Source organism: Condylura cristata, unplaced genomic scaffold, assembly GCF_000260355.1.
Source record: "Condylura cristata isolate star-nosed mole 26May11 unplaced genomic scaffold, ConCri1.0 scaffold00024, whole genome shotgun sequence".
In the NCBI taxonomy this organism is placed as follows: Eukaryota; Metazoa; Chordata; class Mammalia; order Eulipotyphla; family Talpidae; genus Condylura; species Condylura cristata.
Window position 1 is genome coordinate 13,320,718 of NW_004567125.1, and position 22,327 is coordinate 13,343,044.

The 22,327-nt window shown below is 45.0% G+C and overlaps 1 protein-coding gene across 4 annotated transcripts in view; it reads right to left on the reverse strand.

Annotated features, from left to right (window-relative positions):
• NOS1AP (nitric oxide synthase 1 (neuronal) adaptor protein) overlaps window positions 1–22,321 on the reverse strand; it is a 247,015-nt gene extending 224,694 nt beyond the window's left edge. For 2 of the 4 annotated variants that reach the window (XM_012729080.1, XM_004688433.2), the window contains exon 1: window positions 22,124–22,304. In XM_012729080.1, coding sequence (XP_012584534.1) covers window positions 22,124–22,228 — 105 coding nt within the window. In that variant the 5' untranslated portion in view covers window positions 22,229–22,304. Of the gene's footprint in view, window positions 1–22,123 lie in introns of all 4 variants that reach the window. The other 2 variants (XM_012729083.1, XM_004688434.2) reach the window with 2 other exon arrangements.
• Between the last annotated feature and the right edge of the window lie 6 nt (window positions 22,322–22,327).

Here is a 22,327-nt window from a genome sequence, read left to right on the forward strand (position 1 = left end):
TCCCTCAGCTGTTTTTTTTTTTTTCTTTTTTTTTAGTATCAGAACCTGCTCAGAGGCAAAGTAGTTCTGTCCTGAAGGGACAGTTCACTGGAACTGCCTTTCCCTGGGATGTTAGGGCATCCAGCAACTACTCACTCAATTTCCTGACTGGTGGGGAAATAACTCTCAGATAGCAATTCTGAAGATCAAACAGAATAAAATGGAGACTCTGCAAAGAAAACAGGCAAGGGTCAGAGTATAGAAAATCAGATGAGGGAACAGAAAACACTCTTCCAGAGGGCATTTTTCTCTGATGGTAAAATATACATTTCTGATGCTCTTCTCTCATTGTCACTGTCACAGTGCTGAAGTGCTGTAGGCTTATGCTGATCAATGTAAAAGAGAGATTGGTATACAAATCCTTGTTACCATTTCCTCCAGGAAAGCTTCCCAGGTTACACCATCTTCTTGTGATTCATGGCATATTATTTCATCAGCCACACACGGACCCGAGTTTGTTCACTTTTTCATGTATTTGTCACATCCCTCCAAACAGATTCCTTGAATGCATATGAAATATAGAGAATACAAGGCATGTACCAGGCCCTGGGTACACAAACAGGAATTATGATGTCCTTGGCCAAAGAAACAAGAGAGCTCTTTAAAAGGGAAGATAGGCTGAGAAGAATAACTATTAATTCATTAAACTATCAGTCATGAGTTTCCAGCGAAACACTTTTCCTCAAAATGTCAACATTAGCTTTTTCACCTGATGGGGTAATAGTTCCATGGGGCTGGTGAAATCAGACCTCGGTTCCTGCTCAGAATTCTGCCTGGGAGAGCTAGCTGTGATGCTGCTGCGCCCCCATGCCACCCCTCAATTATTCCACACAAACACCAAATTATGTGTGCCTCTATTTTAAGAAAACTCACTAGCTGAAACATTGAACTTCTGAAAATAAAAGAGTAAATACCCTTCAATTTCCTCTACAAAAGTCCTCTCCACTCTACAATGGTCTGTTTACTCATTACTCAACAGGGAGACCAGGGTCTGAGACTGGAATGCGACCTGGGAAAGTCTGGGCCACGAGCAACGCCAATTCTGTGTTTTGTTGGATCAACAACCTCATCTCTGGACTTCAGTTCCCGCCCCACCCCCCAAGGTAGGGGGCTTGACTGAGAGACCCCCTCTCAGATGATCTGAGGTGCCTTCCAACTCAACACCAAGTCTCTATTGTCCTCTTCCCACCTCTTCTGCAGACTTCCCCTTCCCCAGTGAACTCCCATCCCTATTACTAATGCCCACATGCTGGTTGACAGATCAATTAGAGCAAACAGCCAGAGCCCAGCAGGACTGCAGGGCACTCCACACTTCCCTGGCTGTGTCAAGTGCCCTCTGACTTTGAGGCGTGGGTGGAGGGAGCTGGCGCTTTCTTCCTTAGCTGTCCGTCAATATGTTGCTCAAGTGCAACCACACGTAAGCAGAATTTATTCATGCTTTGTCTCGTATTCTCAAATATTTACACCTTCTATGCTCTGTGGGAAAAAAAATCCTCATTGATTTGGCCTATTACGATGAAAATACAGGTATGATACCCCAATTCTGAAAAATGGTGGCAACATCATCTCTGGGTCTTCTGCAACCCCACAGAAGAGAAAGAGGAACTGAACTGCAAGATTAAATGCTCATGGACAACATCCAAAAAAATTTGGTAGCAAGGAATCCTTGCAAGTCCTACAATATATGCAGATGGGGACAAATGAATAGTAGTCAGCAAAAAGGAAGGTCTCTCTGTGGGAGAAAACAGAGGGGTAATAATGAGGGATGAGTGGATGGGGAGAAGCCTGAAAGGATAGCAGGTACTCACAGAAGAGTGCAGTGGGCAATGGAGAACGGCACGCGGAACCAGGGCTGAAAGAGGTCTCTAGTGAAGCTGAAGGCTGAGTATCCCCACTACTGTGAATTGGCAAAACTGACTCACTGGACAGGAGAAACATTGGGAATAGAGTCAGTCTTCAACTAACATTGTGGATCTGTTCTTGGAAACTGCAGCTCTAAGTGAAATGACATATAAGGAAAGCAGGTCCTGCATAACATCATTTCTTCAATATCAACTCATTTATTCTTTCTGCCTTTTATGCACACCAGCAAAGTGTTTCATCGGTTTCTCCCCAGTATTGCCACAAAACGACATAAATTGGGATGACTTATTCAGGACCTTCTGCAGAATCAAAATTGGTAGGACAGGCAATGGATTTGAAGGAGAGAAGATGCAGATCAAAGTGGGGAGCAGAGAAGAGCCCCCACTTTCTCATCTATGTGAAAATGATAGGAGGATTGTGCAGTTAAAAAGCTGGGGATGCCTCATCCCTTTAACAATTAATGAAAACAAGTTCACATAAAAATTAACAGCAGAAAAATACCAACTTCAGGCCCTCCCTGGTAGCACAACAGGTTAGGACATAGCACTGCAAGCTGGCCGCAGCCGCTTCACTGTGAGTCCTATTCCCAGCGCCAGAGGTGATCCAAATGGCACAGCAGACCTCTCCTGACCCGCCCGCTGCTCCCCTCAGGAGTGTACTTTGTTGATCTGCCTATTCTGCTCTCCACTCTGCCTTTCTGCTCCCCACTCTGTCTCTGGTGAATCCTCTCACAGCCCCTACACCTCTGACTTTTACGGCAGTTCTGTATGAATACATAAACAAATCTTTAAAAATATACATCAAGTTCAAATCCATAAGCATGTCTATAAGTAAAAAAATAAAAATAAAGAGCAAAATATCTGTAGAGATATGTGACAATGAAAACATGCCAAAAAGGCACATATTCAAAAATCAAAAATGGGGCACTTCAAAATAAACTAAAATATTTTAAATTATGCAAGACATGAAAGAACATAAATTAGAACTATGAAAATTCAGAAATGAAGTGACAACATTCAACATTCAGAAAATTTTGAACAATTTCAGAAAATGCAAACTAAAAAAGCAATAGAAGAAAAATACCCCAAAAGTAAGAAACATTTTAAAATGCAAAAAATAAAATATAGAAAGAGCCAAGAGACTTGAAAATGCACAGAGAAGAGCCAGTAAGGTGCTTAGAGGGGATTTGAAGAACAAAACCAAGGAAAGGGAACAGAATTCCAAAGGTGATTCATGAAAATTTCCCCAATAAAGAAAAACATTTGAAGCTTCCTACTGAAAGATCCTAATAAGTACCTGAAGATACCATCTTGGGAACAACCTAATGTCAAGATACATGTTAGTAACATGATTCGACTTTAAAGACGATGTCAATTTAAACATCCCAGAGGAAAAAGTACATGAATTATGTGAGAAAGAAAAGTTAGGATAGACTTGGATTTTTAGGGCTAAACTTAATGTAGTGTACATATCAAAGACATACCCCCTTTTAAAATTATGAAAATAAGGGATGTCACCTCAATAAAAAGTAAAAATTAGATTATCATCAGACATAAAATTTATGCCAGAAGATGTGGCAATATTCAAAATAAAGAAAATGTCAATCAGAGATTTCACATCCATACTTTTTGTATACCAGTATGGAAAACAAGCAAACAAGCTGTTGTCATGAAGCCCCTAAGGTTACTCAAGAATGAAGGTGGCCAGTATGGGTAATAAGTACTAAGTAGGTTACTGAGGAACTAAGACCCGATGAGCGTTGAAAAGCAGACATCACCGAGTATAATGGCCATGATCACAGTCATTTCCTATAGCTGTTGTGACAACGTACAGCAAAGTCAGTGGCTTAACAAATATATTCTCTCACAGTTCTGGAGGCCAGAGTCCAAAATGAGTTTCACTTTACCAAATCAAAGTGCCAGCAGGCTGCTCTTCTCTGGAGACTCTAGCAGATAACCCATTCCAAGTCTCCTGAAACTTCTGGTGGTTGCCAAAAGTTGTCTTATGGTTTGTGGCCGTAAACTCAGATCTTTGGTCCAACCCCAGTCCCCTTGCCTGATGACACTGCCTTATCCTTTTCTCTGTATAATCCCCCTGTCTCCTTCTGTAAGTTCACTGGTGATGGCATTTAGGGACCACCCAGATAATCCAGGGTCATTTCCCCATCACTAGATCCTGAACTTGGTCTCTACCATATAGAGTATAACATTCAGTTCCAGAGATGAGGTTATCTCTGGGAGGGGCCATTACTCAATTGACTATAATCACCTAATACAACTGTTTTTTAAAATGATGGCTGATGGGATGGCACATGAAATATATGTAATTGTTGCAAGTATTAGTATTGTTTTTCCTGTATTGTGATATAAAGTAAATCACTGATTATGGGGAATTCATTTCTGTCATTCTGTACATACTTGGAAACCAAAACTCAAGATGTGAAACAAACAAACAAAAACAAACAGATAATATAGAAAAGGTTATATAAAAACTTTGCAGTCTTGGGCCCTCCCAGGTGGTACAGCAGGTTAAAGCACAGCACTAAGAAGCTAAAGCAACTTCAGCATGAGTTCAATCCCTGGCCCCACAGGTGACTCATATGGTGTGGCAGACCTCTCCTGACCCGCCTGCTGCTCCCCTCAGCAGCGTACTTCATCAGTCAGCCTGTTTGGCTCCCCACTCTGTCTCTGGTGAATCCTCTCACCGCCCCTGCACCTCTGTCCTATACCCCAGTTCTGTATGCATAATTAAATAAATCTTAAAAAAAAAAAAAAACTTTGCAGTCTTGAATTCCACTTAGAAATATCAGTATGAGGGGCCCTCTCTGGTGGCACAATGGGCTAAAGCGCAGCACTAAGAAGCTAGCCGCAGCCACTGCAGCACTGAGTTTGATCCCTGGCCAGGGAGCTGACCCACATGGCGTGGCAGACCTCTCCTAACCCGCCCGCTGCTCCCCTCAGCAGTGTATTTCAGTCGACCTGCCTATTCTGTTCCCTACTGTGGTGAATCCTCACACTCCACACCTCTGGCCTGTATCCCAGTTCCTGTATGCACAAATAATTTTTAAAAAGGAAGTATCAGTATGAACTTACAAGTATATGTACATTTATCACATTCATTCTCATGCTCTCTCCTTATTTGTAGTTGCCCAACGCTGTCCACAGAGAAAATCTAGAAACAATGGCTGATCCAGTAAAAATAAACATTGAAATGTCATTTTGCATTAAAATGCAGATCTTCCTGGAGAAATAGCTGAGTACAGATCTTATTCAGAGAACCCTGTAGTGGGAGGAGGAAGGCATGGAAAAAAGCAACAGAAGTCAGGCAGAAGAAATCAAGAAACATCCCAGGCCCAAAGAGATACCAAAGAGTGTGTGTATTGCATATGTAGGAAGTATCATGGGGAGGAAGAGGCCCTGAAAAGACACACACACACACAGCATATACAGGTAGCTGCTGCTGGTATCCAAATGCTATAAGGGAAGTCGAGGACTTAGCAACTGAATATTCCTGCTTTACTGGGGGGAACCATTACCACTGTGTGGGTTCCCACCTCAGACCTTCTTGGTCCACTGCCATTAAATAGACCCAACCGACCTTGAAGGGAGAGCTCAGCCCCTCCCAACCCCCATATTCCTACTGCACAGAGGTTACGTTCACCCACAAGTACATCCAGACTCTCACTTATGGATCTCACTGCAAATCCACAGCAAGGCATTCTGACTTGTCAATCTGAATAACCTGGATCTACTCATACCTGTCCCAATTCTGTGCACACATCAGCAGTGCTCCCATCTACATGGCAATCACCTGGGGGCTTTGAAAATTAGGGTGATGGTAAAATGAGCAGGCAATTGACCAAATGGGAGGAGGTATCTGCAAATCACACATCTGGCAAAGGGCTGCTACCCAAAATACATGGACTCCACAACAGAAAAACATCCAGGTTCAAAATGAACAGAAGATCTTAATTTTAGCAAAGAAGATACATAGGATGGCTAACACCCATGAAGAGATGTCCATCATCTCATATTAGGGAAATGAAAATCAGAACCACAATATCTATTACTTCATCTATGAGAGTGGCTAGCAGCAAAAATACAAGAAACAAGAGTAAGGGAGGATGTGAGAAAAGGGGACCCTTGTATAATGTTGGTGAGAATGTAAATTGTGCGGTCACTATGGGAAACCACAATGAGATGCCTCAAAAATTCAGAACTAGAGTATGACCCAGCTATTTCACTTTTAGGTATTCACCCAAAGAAAATGAAATGTTATTCCAGAAAGATAATATGTGACCCGACTGACTGCACATTATTTACAATCGCCAAGATACGGAAACCACTTGAGTGCCAGAGGAGTGGGTAAAGAAAATGCAGCAAGTATTCAAGGAATACTACTCAGCTATGTACATATAAAGAAAGATGAAAGCTTGCCATTTGCAGTAACGTAGATGGACCTTCGGGGGATCAGGCTAAGAAAATGAAGAGAAAAGACTATGGTTTCTCTCTTGTGGAATAGAAAGAAACAAAGCAAATGAAGAAGCAAAAACTTGGATACAAAGAAGAGACTGGTGGTTACCATAAGGGAAGAGACTGGAGGGCAGGTCAATTAGGTAAAGGGGGGTCATGTATGTGGTGATGGGTAAAACTTAGGCTTTGGGTGGTGATAATTATGTAATATATACAAGTGTCAAGTTATAATGCTGTGCACCTGAAACTTACATAATGTTATAAACCAATGTCCTCTCAAACTTTGTTATTGAAAAAATATATAGTGACGCTCAGCCCAGACATGAGAAATAAGAATCTATCAGGACAGTGGGCATCTCGACTCCGTTATTCTCCAGGGGAGCCTATCATACAGCTGGGAACAAAGCACTGATGTAAGAAGAAATTAGGTTTCTGAGGCAGCAAGGCTAAGCATAAATCCTTGAACAGAGGAGAACTAATACTGCCCTTTGAGGCTAAGAACTTCGTCCCAGGAAGGGGGGGAGGGGCTGGTATAACGCACACAGGTTCCTTCCTGCTTAAATTCTACAGAATCCAAGATTACAGCTCAGTCTTTCTCATTAGCATTCTCTGTAGAATTTGACCCTGTAGGGTTAGGCTTTGGGCTGCAATAGGTAAAAATTGATGACTGTGACTTAAAAGATTCTTTTTTTTCCACCGAGCATAAAGGTGTAAATATTTGAGAATATGGGACAAAGCATGAATAAATCCTGCTTATGTGTGGTTGCACTTGAGCAACATATTGACGGACAGCTAAGGAAGAAAGCGCCAGCTCCCTCCACCCACGCCTCAAAGTCAGAGGGCACTTGACACAGCCAGGGAAGTGTGGAGTGCCCTGCAGTCCTGCTGGGCTCTGGCTGTTTGCTCTAATTGATCTGTCAACCAGCATGTGGGCATTAGTAATAGGGATGGGAGTTCACTGGGGAAGGGGAAGTCTGCAGAAGAGGTGGGAAGAGGACAACAGAGACTTGGTGTTGAGTTGGAAAGCACCTCAGATCATCTGAGAGGGGGTCTCTCAGTCAAGCCCCCTACTTTAGTGCGGGGGCAGGGTACTGAAGTCCAGAGATGAGGTTGTTGATCCCACAAAACACAAGATTGGCACTGCCCGTGGCCCAGAACCCTCCCAAGTCAGGTCGCATTCCAGTCTCTCAGACTGGCCTCCAGCACCCAAGCACCCACTGAACAGGGAGGGAGGCATGGAAGCGACTGCAGGCCTCCCACGTGGTCATCCAACACCGACACTTCTGCCTTAAAGAGATGAGTCAGCAGGCTCAAGTGTGTGTTCAGTCATATTTTTGAAGAAAAACAAGTTGAAGCTGCTGCTAGAAAGAGGAAATGAAACACTCAAAGGCATTACTGTCGTGAGAGGCTGACATTCACGGAGATGTCACCTCGCTCCGACAGATTGAACCCTGTAAGTTCCATGCACCTTACCCATGCTAACTGAGCAGCTGCTACTCCAGGCCCTTTGCCAATACTCGAGAAAATACACAAGTCAAACCACCTTTTATGGAGCCTGCGCTAAGCCAAGTACACAAATCGCACTGAGACGGTAAACCAAATAATGCCATGGAAATCAAGGAAGCGCACGGAGCCTGGAATTGATGCATGCACACTTGGCCTACAGCTGCAAAGCTGGCTGCAGGCCACAGGCTCATTCACCTCCAGCTGCAGACCCACCCCAAGAAAATCTTACCACCTTGCCAAGGGGATGATTGGGAGGGGAAAGTCAGCAGACACCATCTTCTCTCCACAGTCCGTTTTTGTGAAATACAAATAATGTGAATCAGGTAACCGCTGGCAGGAGAAGCAGAATCACTACACTGAGGAAAAGCCAAGCTAGGAATCCCACTCCTAACTAAGGTGCTAGGTAATGTTGGGGGGAGGAGGGAAGCAGCGTACACTCGAGGACATCATTCATCCATTCGTCGGATCAGTCAAATTCCATGGCACACCTTTAATGTACCTCGAAATTCAAAAGTGCTTATTTAAGGATCTTGTAGTCAGGGAGCACCACGGTGGGGGAGGGGCAGGAGGGTGGTGGAGAAGACAGAACTAATTGCACTGTGGGCAGGTAAGTATTACAGAAAGCCTAGGGACACAAAGGAAGTTCTTAATATCCCAAACAGTAATTAGCCTCCCATTATGGATTTGTAACCAGTGACTTAAAGAATCCCTGCTGAAGTTTTCCTATTTCAGCAACTTCATTTCCAAAAAGAGGGCAGGAGGGAGAAGGGTGTCTTACCCCTAGCTTGCTGAGACTTTAACTACCTGGGACCCCATTTTTAATATCCCACTCGGACCTTCCTCATCTCAGAGGGGCTTATGTGGACACTGGCACATCCTCACCAAGTTAACTAACTAGATCTTAAATTGCCAGTTCCCTGCAGCCTAGTAATAGACCCCCTAAACACTAAGAATTAATGTTAATGCTAAGGAGAGAGAGAGAGAGAGAGAGAGAGAGAGAGAGAGAGAGAGAGAGAGAGAGAGAGAGAGAGAGAATTCCATGCAGGACATAAGTATGGCTAAAGGCCAGCCCACAATGAACAGCTTACAACCAACTCAAGCTCATGCACTTCAGGTATCTGAGTGTCCTCTGAGCAGTGTTGAAAGCCTCGTCCTTTGAGTTGCAATGATACACTGAGATGTAAGTGCAGACTAGCCTAAGTCATTTCTACCTGTGATTCTCCTTCCCAAACGCAACCTGGCCCAAGAACACAATGTCATTCCCGCTGCATCCAAACTTTGTGATTTCTCTTACCTCTTCATTTCCATGGCTGCCCATATTCACGTCCAGGCCCTCACACCTAGCACTAGTCCCCTTTGCTCTTTATCTCTGCAGAAGCTCTCAGCCATTCCTTCCTAAAGCATCATCCTAATGCAGCACTGCGTGTGTGAGTGTGTCCGTCTCCATGCACAAATACTACACTATAGCTCATCCCCTGGAAAACACATTTTTGTTTCCCACTGTTTATAAAATTGACTCGTTTCTCTCAAACCTGGTACTTAAAGACTCCTGGGGCATGTGTCTCTCTGTTATTTCTTCATTATCTATGGTTTTCTTATTATCTCATCCCCTTAAAAAAAGTAATAAAACCTTCTACATAAACCCACTTCTCCTCTGTCATATTACAGCACCATGCTTCCCATCCTTTCTAACCAGAAATCTGCCATTCCCTTTACTTACACATGCAGTCCTCCCATGTGCAAAGGTATCTCCTTACACCTCTGGCAACCCAAGGGGCAGAGGCCCCAATCCCAGCAATGGCCATCACCTGCCTACAGGCCAGGATGCGTGTTCTTCACAGTCTCCCCCGGTCTGTTATGGCCCCTCCAACCATTCTCCACAAAAAATGCTACAATGGCAGGTTTAAAGCTTAAGATTCCTCATTTTGTACTCTTGTAAGAGTTGTCCAAAGTCACAAACTAAGCTACCAACAACAGGTGGATTCCAAACCTGTCCTAGGTCCAGGGAAGAATACCCATCACCTCCCTTATCCCAGCAGGACACTGTGAGTGTCTCTACAGAGGAAGTTCAGGGATCTGTGTGGCAAAAGCAAGGCCTCATTTCTGCACCCAGAATTGGATATGGTGGGCAGTTCACTAATACTGAACCTTCACAACAACAATAAAGGGAGCAAAGGCCATCATTTCGGCCAACAGGAAGGATTAAATGGAAGCTTATCAAAACAGATAGCCATACGCCCAGCACATTGTACATGCTTTACCACACAGCTCTGCCATGTGGCCTCTTTCCAGTATCTGTGCCTCCCCAAGTGAGGCCGATTTCCTTCAGCCTCTGATGATCAACACCAACCTCTGCTCTCTGATACAGACACACAAGTAAATACCCCTATACCATCAGACTTATTTCTATAACTTTATTTAGGAAAATAAAGAAGCCCACAAAGGACTATTTGGAGAAAAAACCTGAATGAATTCAGGGGAGCAAATTGAATATAGGTGTGTAAGGTAAATGAGTTAAAAATTAGGCTTTTTACTCCCTCCTATTAGCATCTATAATTAGCACCTGTGGTCTTGCACATGCACCTGTAATTATGGATACCTGGGCCCAGAGAGCATGGGGGCATGCGTGAATGTAAATGGAAACACCTGTGGTGGGGGGCGACTGGGGTGGCATCACTTTGTGATCGAGAGGAGACAGCCACTGCCAGTGAGCATACCCAGCCTTTGGTGGCTGCCAAGCAACCATCAGAATTTATGGGAAGACCCCAGTTCCTCTTGGGCCTCCCACAAAATGACCTCTGCATGTCTCGGAGCTCAAAACCTGAGTGTCCCAAAGCTGGCTCTTTGATTTGATTTCAATCATTTGAGAGCATGTGTAACTCCCATGATAGGGAACCCCCTTTTCCAGAAAGACAGACACTTTCCCTGTTTCTAACAACCATCAGAACATCCTTGAGGTATCGGACAAGTACAAGAAGATTCTGAAAGATGGAGCGAAGGCAACAAACCAGCCAGGACTTCAGCACCCAAGAAACGACACAGCAGCAGAGTTCTCTGGGCTTTTCACCTCGTGAAAGACTAGCTGCTGGTGAAACTATAGATCCAGAAACTCCAGGAGACACAGAAAAAAAGGGGAAAGCCCAAGAAAAACCTCTTTTTTCAAACCGCAGGGCTGGAAAGGGCCAACCTCCATGACAATAAGCTTTTGGATAGTGATAGCTTGACTCTGGCCAAACCACACAGAACTGATTCTGCATCCCCTGCGCCCCCCCCTAGTTAGGTAACTAGATCTCTGCCCTCAACAGGCTAGAAAGAGAGGGTCCCTCCAGCCACTGAATGAGATGTTGGGGCGTCAGGCTTAACCCTTACCTGGGGACAACAGGGCTTCCTTCACTCCTCCCTGCTGATGTGTTAGAGAATGAGTGAAATGCCATTCCCCATTCATAAGAAGGCTGAGCATCCTGCAGGTAGCACCAGCAAGGGCAGTGAGGCCACCCTGCGCCTTCAGCCAGCTGAGGCCAATAAATAACCTGGACTTCACCTCCCACCCAACAGAGGGTGGTGCCCTCCCCTACTTGGCCCCAGTCATTGGCGGAGGAATCTTGCTAAAATGAATGAAGCTTTCATTCATTAACATCCAGAAGCTCATGACACCTAAATTGACCACGTTTTAGTCAAAAGTCATTCATTATTCCCAAACCCAGGAAAAATTTCGACATCAATGAAAAGAAACAATTCAAAGATACTAACACTGATATGACATATTGGAATTAACTGATAAGGATTTTAGAGCAACCTTCACAAAAAAGCTTCAACAGGCAATCATTAATTGTGGGAGTCCCCAGCCCCCACCTTGTTCTCAGGGTTATTGGCTTGGTGCCCAGAGTTCCTGCTTGTCAGCTAGGGGCAGGGTCATGCAGGGGGCTTGTCAGAGAGCAAACGTCCTGGTTGGTACGAGGAACAGACTGGGAAACCACAGTCTGCTGAAACAGCAGGCAGTTATCACAATAAAGATGATATGCTTATATTACAGGGTAGCCCAGAGTGGACTGGGCCGCCTCTCTGTGGGACCTCACCTGCGTCTCAAAATTCAGTTACACTGCAGGCACACACAAAAGGGTCAATAACGGGTTTATTTACAAAAAGGGGAAAGGAATAGGAAACAACCAAGGGAAAGAGAGCAGGATACAAAGTAACTGGAATACCTTACCAGCTCAACTGACTAAAAACCCTGAGTCACGCAGTCCGGAGGGCCATAGCCCCAGTGAGAGACTGAAAGACAAAATGGTGCCCTATTTATCCCCCAAAGTCCCAGAATGCCTGCTTAGCTCCGCCCTTGGGTCCTCACAGTTCTCTCCCTGGTACTGCTGGGAGTTGTAGTTTCCAATCACTAGAGTAAGGGGTGGAGTCCACAAAACCCTGCAGAGTTCCTTTAGGACATCCTTCCCCTTAACACTTAGACTGGAAAGAATAATGGAGCCCCCAGGCAACCGCCCCATCACTCTACTCTAGCTTACACCCCAATAACTGCTTCCCTCCCTCCCCGCCCATGTACACTCCCTACATACTTGCTCCACCTTTGCATCTGACTCAGATAAATCTGAGGCTGTCTTTGGAGTGGAGGCTACACTTTACTTCCTGATGGAGCCCCTCTGGGCTTCTCACTGCTCCACATGGACTCTGAGTCATCATTCCCCCATCCCACCCTGCTGCCACACTGCTCCCTGCGAGGCACCTAGTAAGCTTAAAGCAAAGAACTAAGTCTCAGCAAAAAAAAATAAAAGATCTCAAAAGTGCATTACCCCATACTAAAGGAATTGAAGTGTGAGCGTACCCAGCCAGCAATAATGTTTTTAACTTCCAACAAGCAGCCAATTGTGAATATTAGTCCTCCAACTTCATGCTCCCCAACTATATAGCTATCAGAATCACCTGGAAAACTTGAGCTAAAGACATAACCCAGGCCCTCTGCTGTATTGACAGGCCTGGATCTGTCTTTTTATTAGTTTCCAGGTAATTTTGAGTCAAGTGATTCACGGAAGTTTGAGAACAGCTACTTTTAACTAATCAAAGAATGTGTATGTGATTCCCCTCATTTGAGGACTCTGCAAAGCTTCTGACTTGAAGGAGGAAAGAACTGCAATGAAGTGACCTTGGGGGAACAGGTGAGGTTTCATACCTTGGATATGAGAGCCCAGATGTAATGACTTAACCTGGATGCCAAGTTTAAGAAAAGAAAATCCACATACGTTGGGGGCCAGTGTGATAATGCATTTATAGTCCAGATTATGTGTGTTTATGGGAACAGCATGGGAGCGAGATCATATGTTACCTGTCACTTGGCCTGAGAAGACATTAATCTTCCTCTTGGCAGAAAAAGAAAATGCTTCCACATGAATGCCCCTTTCGATCCAAAGAGTCCAAAACAAAAAGGGAAGAGTTTATTATCAAGAAAGGAAAAAAGGACTCAAGCAGGGAGTCTTCCCATCATGCCCTGTGGCCTGAGATGCCCAACCTAGAAACACACCTCCCAGCTGGAAGCTTTTCAGCACTTCTCTCAGGCACAAGGAGGGAACCGGGGTGCTGAGTGGTGGGAGACCTGGGCCTAGACACAGAGCTGGGAAAGGCAAGAAGCAGGAACAGGAGGCGGAGAACCAGGATAAACTCAATCTCCAGGATGGAAGGAGCCACCACTAACTCGCCAGTGCTTTAGTTCCATATTGAGAGTCTCAGAACACTCAATGGAGGGCACTTCCCTGTTCACCTGGTGCCCAGAGCACACAGCAGACCCTTGATGGGTCAGAGGCACAGCCTCACAGAGGCACTGAAACATCACCTGAGACCACCTGCTCATTGAACCCAACCTGGAAAAGTGAAGCTCAGTTTCCTCAAAGGGAATTATACACAGCCGCTCCTGGGGCTGTTGGAGAGACTGTCAGTGCATGTAAACTGCTGAGACCCAAGTGCAAAGAGGAAGTAGCTGATACACTTAGCTGTCAGCATCCAGAGAGAAAAGCAGCCCTGAAGTAAGGGTGAATGCTCAGAGAGACAGCAAGCTGTGACTCCCATCACTGCCCCAGCACTGCATGCAGGGTTACCCACCTGCAAATTCAGGTATTGAGAGTCCCTGAGCTACCGGGCTGGGAAAGCACATGGTGTGTGGCTACTTGGCAGGTGGCACAGCCTGGGATGCGCCACGTGCTTCCTCACTGAGGTAACTGTGTTAGCACTCTCTTCATGGACAGCGCAGGGCTGGACTTCAGAGTCCCCGGGTCCTTGAGAAGCTCAGAACCCACATCAGGAGACAGACTCTAGAATATGGAACATGGGTTTATCTGCAAGAGGCAAACTCTATATTCTGCCATCCCATCCCCCACCCCCAGCCTCTCCATTGCTCTTTCCCCAACACACACACACACAAGTGCTCAGGCTAACACATGCAGGTGCTATGAATACAGGCTGAGCTGGTGAGAAATGGCCCCTGATGGCCACCCATTGTGACAAAGTCCGGGCCTTGTTCAACTCAAGATTGATCATCTCAGCAGCTGTCCCAGACAACATTGGGATATCACACTCAGCTCTCATGGACAGACACAGGGTGTAAGACACGCAGTCCTCCCGAAGCACTGTAGAAAGTAAACCTGGGTCCATGCGGGGGCAGCGAACAGGACTGTCGAGTGTTCCAACACTCTGGGTGCGGAACTTGCTGGAAGAGCCATTTTAAGTAACTTTTAAAGCCAGCTGCTCCGGTGTTGAAAAGGAAACATGATGCTGAGTATAAAAATTGAAAAGGGAAATGTAAGCATCACAAGGTATAATTAATCCCATGATGCAAGATTCCTGCTGCTTAGATTACCTCTGCTTAAAGAAATATTTATCCAAGAAATTCAGAGAAAGACAGTGAAGATAGACAACATACCATACTTAACAGGCTCTGTGATTCCTAATCCTAACAAGGATTAAAAGGCTGGAACAAATGTGATGGGGGGCAGGCACCAGAAGCTAGTTAACCCCTTTTTACTCTTTCCAAGGAGGCTGACAGCTATTTTAAACCTACAAAGTAGTCCTGCTGTCTGGTTTGCAACTTTAGGCATCAGAGTAATGCTACAGCTAGATTTTTTTAAGCAGGCATATAAAAAATAAAGACAATGCACTCCTCACCTCTGATTTACAAAGCGCACTGTGAAACAATTTCAGGCTAGAATCAAATACAGATGAGACTTAAGTTTCAATGTGTAGGTCTAAAGTAACAACAGTAGTAAGAACAGCAGTGGATATTGTACAGAAGTGTGTAAACTTCAGAACTCTCACTAGCCCTAGAAGGTGTGAGACATTTGTGTCCTCTCTTTACAGAGGACACTGAAGAAGAAGTGGTAACTCTCACAAGGTCACACAGGGAGCGAGGGACAGCACTGGGTTCCAGAGTCCATGCTGTGTTGCCAACCAAATTCATGTCCAACAAATGATAAACAGCAAATAAAGGAAATAATGAGTTGGGGGAGAAAAGGTATCAATTCATGAACAAGGACCCAACAGGCTGAAAATACGTACTTTACTGTGAAGTGACAATTATCTACTCCTAAAACTGGCCTCATGTTCTTAAAGATACTAATTCCACTGCCTAGCTATCACTGGAATTCCATTAAATGCAGGGAAAATGCTAACTTGACACATATTATGGAGGCAGTGACACTGTGTAAGAGGGGTGGAGGGATACCATGTGGGATACCCACTGGGGACAGAATTGTAGACCTACAGCATGTCCTGCTCTCCATCAGAAGTCCCAGATACCACACAGGAGCAGCAGAGACACGGTATGACTCATTCAGAAAACATATCCCAAGTGCAAGTGCAAGGCACAGCAGTCAGCACTGAGGACAAGGCCAGGCACTGAATGGATACTGAGAAATCATACAGAGTAGACCACGTTCTCATAAGGGTTGGCCATGAAAGGAAGAATAGGAAAAAAATGTTAGACAAGGAGGCAGTAAGAGCAATTTCACAGAGGGAAGGCCACAGGTGTTCCTGGCCAAAGTGGAATAAGCCCATTGTGGGGAAGCTGGACCCTGTGGTGGCAGGGGAGGGGTGAAGGAATGATGAACCAAGACTCAAAAGATGGGTAGCAGGGGCCATGGGGTAGATGGGTCTCAAAAAAAGGAACAAATAGTCAACATTGGACTAAAATTACTGTTTCAAAGGACAATGTCAAAGTGAAAAGACTATCCACTTAACAGGTAAAAATACTTGCATCTCTATATGGGAAACTAAATATAGAATATATAAAGAACTCTTAGAACCCAATAAAACATTTCCACTTAAAAATGGGCAAAAGATCAATATCCAAAGAAGATATACAAATGCAAAGATGTTCTATATCATTATAGAGAATGTAAACCAAATCCATAATGAAATAGGCCACTTCACATCACCAAAAAGTCAGACAAGTGTCATGAGGATGTGGAAAAATCACAACACTCACACGCTGCTGGTGGGAAGACAGAACATGCAGCCACATGGGTAACAGCATGGCAGATCCACATGGTTAAACACAGTTACCACAGAACCCAGCAATTTCACTTCTACTATTTCAATTTATCTACCTACTAAAAATGAAAGTGGATAGCACATAAAAACTTGTTTACAGGGCCCTCCCTTGTGGCACAGCAGGTTAAAGCACAGCACCCATTAGCTAAATCCACTTCAGCATGAGTTCAATCCCCACCCCGGAGGTGACCCACATGGTGTGGGAGGCCTCTCCTGACCCATCCACTGCTCCCCTCAGCAGTATACTTCATCTATCTGCCTGTTCCGCTCCCCACTCTGTCTCTGTCTCCCCACTCTGGTGAATCCTCTCACCACCCCTGCACCTCTGGTCTGTACCTCAGTTATATATGCATATATGAATAAATCTTTAAAAAAAACTTGTTTGCATTATTATTCACACAGAAACAGCCTTAGTGACCATCAATTCCATGCAATGGAATATTATTTGGCCATAAAAAAGAATGACGTATGGATACATGCTACGACATGGGTGAACCTTGGAAACATTACACTATGTGAAAGAAGTCAGACACAGACCACACTTTATATGACTCCATTTATACAAATTTCCAGAAAAGCAGACCTAAGAGAAAGAGACAGAAAGCAGTTTAGTGTGTACTTAGGTCTGCATTGGGAGGGAGGGGGATAAGGTAATGACAACTGAAGGGTAAGGGAGTCCTCTCCCTATCTTCAACTCTGGTGATGGTTGCACATATATCTGTAGATACTCTAAAAGCCACTGAATTGTATAAGTGGCTTGTATGATAGGTGAAATTAGTCTCAATAAAAATAAAGCTATCAGAAAGGAGGTGAGAAATGGAGGAGGAAGAGAGTACTTCCAAATATAAGAAAGCAGCAGCAAGATTGTAGCGACCAATTGCTGAAAGTTTGAGTTCTTCAAGTAGCAGTATCATGAGTAAGCATAAACAAAAGTGGTCTGATTAAGATCTCAGAAGGGACTGGCAGAAGTCATCATGACATGTGGACATGTGGTTATATGATTTGATTTCTGAATGGAAAGGGACATTTTGGACAAAGGAGACAGGAGTAAAAATCATAAAATCATGAAATGTATGGCTAATGTATAAATAGTCTTGCCCATCAAATCAACACTAGTGGGGCCCTCCCTGATGGTACAATGGACTAAAGTGCAGCATTGTGAAGCTCACAGCAGCTGCTTCAGGGCGAGATCAATCCCTGGCCAGGGAAGTGACCCACATGTCTCACCTGCTGCTCCCCTCAAGCAATGTACTTCATCATGCTGTCTGCTCTCCACTCTGTCTCCAATGAATCCTCTCTCCACCCCGTACCCAGTTCTGTATGCATATATAAATAAATCTTTAAAGAAAAAAAAAAACAATCAACACTAGCCATAGAGGAACCTCCAGAGGTTTATAAGAGCAAAATAAGGTGAATAGAAATGGGGATCATTTTGGACTGGTGCTGGATTACTGAAATTCATCATTTCCCCACTCTCCACCTCCAAGAGTTCTAAGCAAAAGATAGCACCTGGACAAGTACACAAGAATATGAAATAAGTGTCCATTTCAATGATGGCACCTTTAATAAAGAAGTCACTAAATACAATGGCCCAGAATCCGAAAGACAGAACTGCTGGGGCTGGGGAGTGGGGAGAGATCCGGGAGTAGAAGATAGCACCCAGGATATAGTGGTGCCAGTCCCGAGAACTCTTGACCATGTACCATAGGTGCAGGCATAGGTGGAGACACCCCAGTGAGGATGTGAGATATGTAATGTCCTAATCTGGGAGCCCTCACAACAGTGTGAGGCAGTGTGAGGTTCAAGAGGTATCCATAGGCAACCTGCTGTCTGAAATTACTGGAACCTCTAAAATTCCCAAGAGTGAAGCTATCAATCAGAGGAGCCATTATCAGGAGGAAAATGTGGCCAGAGAATTCAGTTCAGGCTAGACCAGGAGCTCCCAAACCACTAAACCACTCTGTAGTATGATAATATAGTCACAGCTTGCAAATTTTCTATACTAGGTCATTTCTTCTACTTCACAAATAATTGTTACTGTCAACTAGGTATGTAGCTGATCTGGGAAAAAGAGGTACTACACAGAGCATGAAACACTCAAAGAACACTTGGCTTCATTGGAGGAGGTATATGCAGAGGGAAAAGAACACAAAATTTGGTGGTACACTGATCCAAAGATAGCTTTGGCAAGTCCACACTTGGCGATGTGAGCTTAGAAGTCTAATTCTCCTCTTAAATCTGTGCTGGTCTATGGCCTGATTTAACCAATAGCACGCAGATGTAAGTCTGTGTAACTCCGACTTCACTGTTTACAACATCTCCTCTTCAACGTCAGCTGCCAAATAAGAGGGTCCCCATGCTAAGAAACCCAAGCACCTCCATGTAGAATACAGCAGTCAGGACCACTGACATACCAGGAACTGCAGAAGCACATTCTGGGTCTTCCTGGCATAAACCAGAACAGCTGAATGAAGACTCAATATTACATGCAACAGAAGAACTGCCCAGCCTAGCCTAGCCTGAATGCATGATAGGTATCAAAAGCAAATCAAGTAGATATTAAGTTACTGAGTTTTGAGATAGTTTATTAAACCACAGTCAATAACTAAAACCAGCATTAGTTCTAACTCTGTTCTTAACTGGCTATGTGACCCAGGGTCAATGACTTCCTCATCTATTAAATAGGGTGGTAACGTAAGGTTCTTTCCAGTACTGACAATCTATGAATATGAAAGGTCAAAGGAAAGCAGCTAGAATGGGACTAAAAGCAGTGGGGTACAAGAGTTAGATGAGGCAGCACCCAGAACAATACATGGTACATTGCAGGTGCTCAATAAATACCCTTATGTTCTGGTATTTATCAGTTCTGTGACTCTCGACAAGTTTATCTCTCTTATCCCCAGTTATTTTATCTGAAGATGGAGATAACACCAGTGTCTCTGTTCCTATAAGAGGAAAACTCTTTGTATGTAAAAGTCCCATGCAAATCCAAAATTACCTACACATATAAGGCATAATATTGTTTTTAATACTTTTGCTGCACTTTGCATCTTAGAAATCCCCTTTTCCCCCAGCCATGTGCAGTAAGACAGGCAGCAACCTCCCTGAACCTGTAACCTCATTTATAAAATGCAAAAAGGGAGCCCCATCTCTAGGGAAGTGGTGAGAATTACATGAGTACTGCAGGTGGAAAACATCTAGCATTCCTAGGGATAATTAAATGTATAATTAAATTAACTGGCACCTAGATGCCCTTCAACCCTAACCACAGCCTTTCAATCACTGCCGAACCCTAAAGTCAGCAGCAGGCATCCAAAGAGCCACTCCATCCAGCGCTGATTCTGTAAGCTGCCAGCCCTTGGGAGAGAAAGACCTGGGCTCATTTTCCAAGGGTGCCTGACAAGGCAGCAAAAATGCATTTACATTTTACAGTCTGTGCTTTTCCAAAACAAGGAAGGAATGTGGTGTGGAATTAACCCTGAAATCCCAACAATGTGCAGTGGCATGGATGCTGCCTGGAGGAAGCCAGCAGCAAAGGCACTTGCAGGCACATGCGACAGAAACACCTCTGCCTCGACTCCACTCAGGTGTCAGCCAACAAGGTTTGGATGAGTCTGTGTCCAGCACCAATGACATGCACTGAAACTTAGCACCCTGTCCCCACAGTCAGTCTTGTACTTTCTTCTCTTCTCATAGCAGTACCCTGGATTCCTACCATGCAGATCTGCACTGGGGACACAACTGGATCTAGACTGGCTCCCCCCTCCTATTAGCTAGCTCCATGGTCTGTGAATGCGAGGAAGTTACTATAGGAACTACATCACACAGCCCCCAGACATTTGCTCAGAAAGGAAACTGCATGTCGGAGAAGGGAAGGTAGGACCTACAAAGTTGGAAACAAGCTGATGCCCAGCACTTATCAAATTCTCTCCCAATCACCTGCATTAAACCACCCAGAGGCTCGTTAAAGGCACCTGTGCCAGGCTCTCTGCAGGTATATCATACTACTACTGGAGGGTAGCATGATGCAACTTTGACTGCCTTCACCTGGTGATTTCTTTGCCCTAGTTGAGACCTAACTGGGATTAAATGCAGAGGACTGGGAGAAAAGAGCAGAAAGGCTTAAAAAATTCTTTAATCCTTCTTACCCTCATTCTTGCAAGCAGAGCACTGGTAAATCAAACAAAACCAATTTCCCAATTTATGTATCTTCAAAAAAATTAAATCACAATTATGATGAAAACTCACCCTTTAAAAAACCTACTCGTCAAAGCAACAAACCAGGACAAAAATTAACTCAAACATCCCATCTTAGACCAAGCAGATCTATTCTAAGAGAAGCAAGATAAGATCTTGGCTGCAGCCCTGCTCTGGTCCAGGCCATACCCAATTCAGTTCTGCATTCCACCTCAAGGTTGATGTCAGGGGTGAGAATTGGGGAGCAGGAATGTTGTGCTAGCTCTAGCAAATAAGGCTGGGGGAAGTTATGGGGGTGGACAGGGAAGTAAGATTCACCAACTCATATCTCCATGAGAAGAAAAAAATGTCTAAGAAAAACTGACCACATTAGGCACTTAACAAAAATTGGGAAATATTTCTTGAACTGAAAGATTGGCCACCTGATGGAATAATCCTTGCAGAAGATACTAAAACCCTGTATCTAAATAACCATCTAGGAGAAAAAGAAAAGGGAACAAAGAGGAAAACTGTCTCCTCATGGAAAGTTCCTTTTCAAAACCAGCAAGACACACTCCTTTGGAAAGGCATTTATGGGTGACAGGCAAACACAAGCAGTTGCTGAGGGTCCCAGAGTCTTTGTGAATGAAGAGCAGAAGGGATGTGAAGAGTAGAAGCACTGATCTTAGGAGGGGCACCTCAATTGTAATTTCAGAGACAGACATCCTTGCTTTGGAAAAGGCATCCAGGGACCAACCAGAACCCAAGCTTCTGCACCTCCATCCCCAAGGCTGAAAATTTCAGTCATGCCAGCCAAATTCGTCACAACTGGTGATCAAACTTAACATTAAGTCACAAAATCAACAAATGAGCAGCTTTCACTACCACTTCGCACCATCAGTAGCTGGCACTAGCAAAGGAAAAGGGGCAAATCAGGTGTTTAGGAAGTGGCTCTGACACCTGCAGTTACCTGGAATCTAAAAACATCCCTGTGTTATTTTCCTCCATCAGTAAGCAGCTACCACCCCCCCCCCCTTTAAAAGACACTCCTGGGAGTACTTCTCTCGTGGGAGCACAGCAGGTAAATAACACAAGAGTCCCCCCACACCGATTCTAAAGCATCAGGTGTCGGAACTCACCCAGCTTCTTGGAAGGAGGGGTGGGGAAGTAACTCAATCCGACCCTGGGCCGGTAAAGATAAGGGGGGAGGGGGTTGCAGATGGGTGGAGGGTTATGCAGGTGGATGGAGGGGTCTGCAAGTTGGGGGCGTGGGGAGGGGGCGGCTAGTCAGCAGGCGGGAGAGGATTCTCAGGTCGTGGAATATGCAGGTGGGAGTGGAGCCTGCAGGTGGGAGGGGACTTTGGAGGGCAATGCCGTTCCAACTTTGCAAGGTCTCGGCAGCCCTGGGCAGGGGCCAGTGTCCAAGAGTCATCCGCCCAACAGTAGGACACCCCGCATCAGCCTTTCTCCAGCCATGCGTCCAGGCTGGCTGTGCACCCCACGCGCTCAGGCGTGCCCCTCACCTTGGCCTCGAAGCAGATGCCGTGCTGGAAGGCGTCCTCGTTGTGCAAGGGGATTCGCAGGTCGTGCCCGTCGTCCACAAGGTTGTACTTGGTTTTACTGGGCATGGTGCCCCGCCGGGACTGCTCCACCGGAGGCGGCGGCGGGAAGAGGCTTCGAGATCCACTGAGGAGAACGAAGAGGCGGGAGCGCGGGGGGCGCCGGGG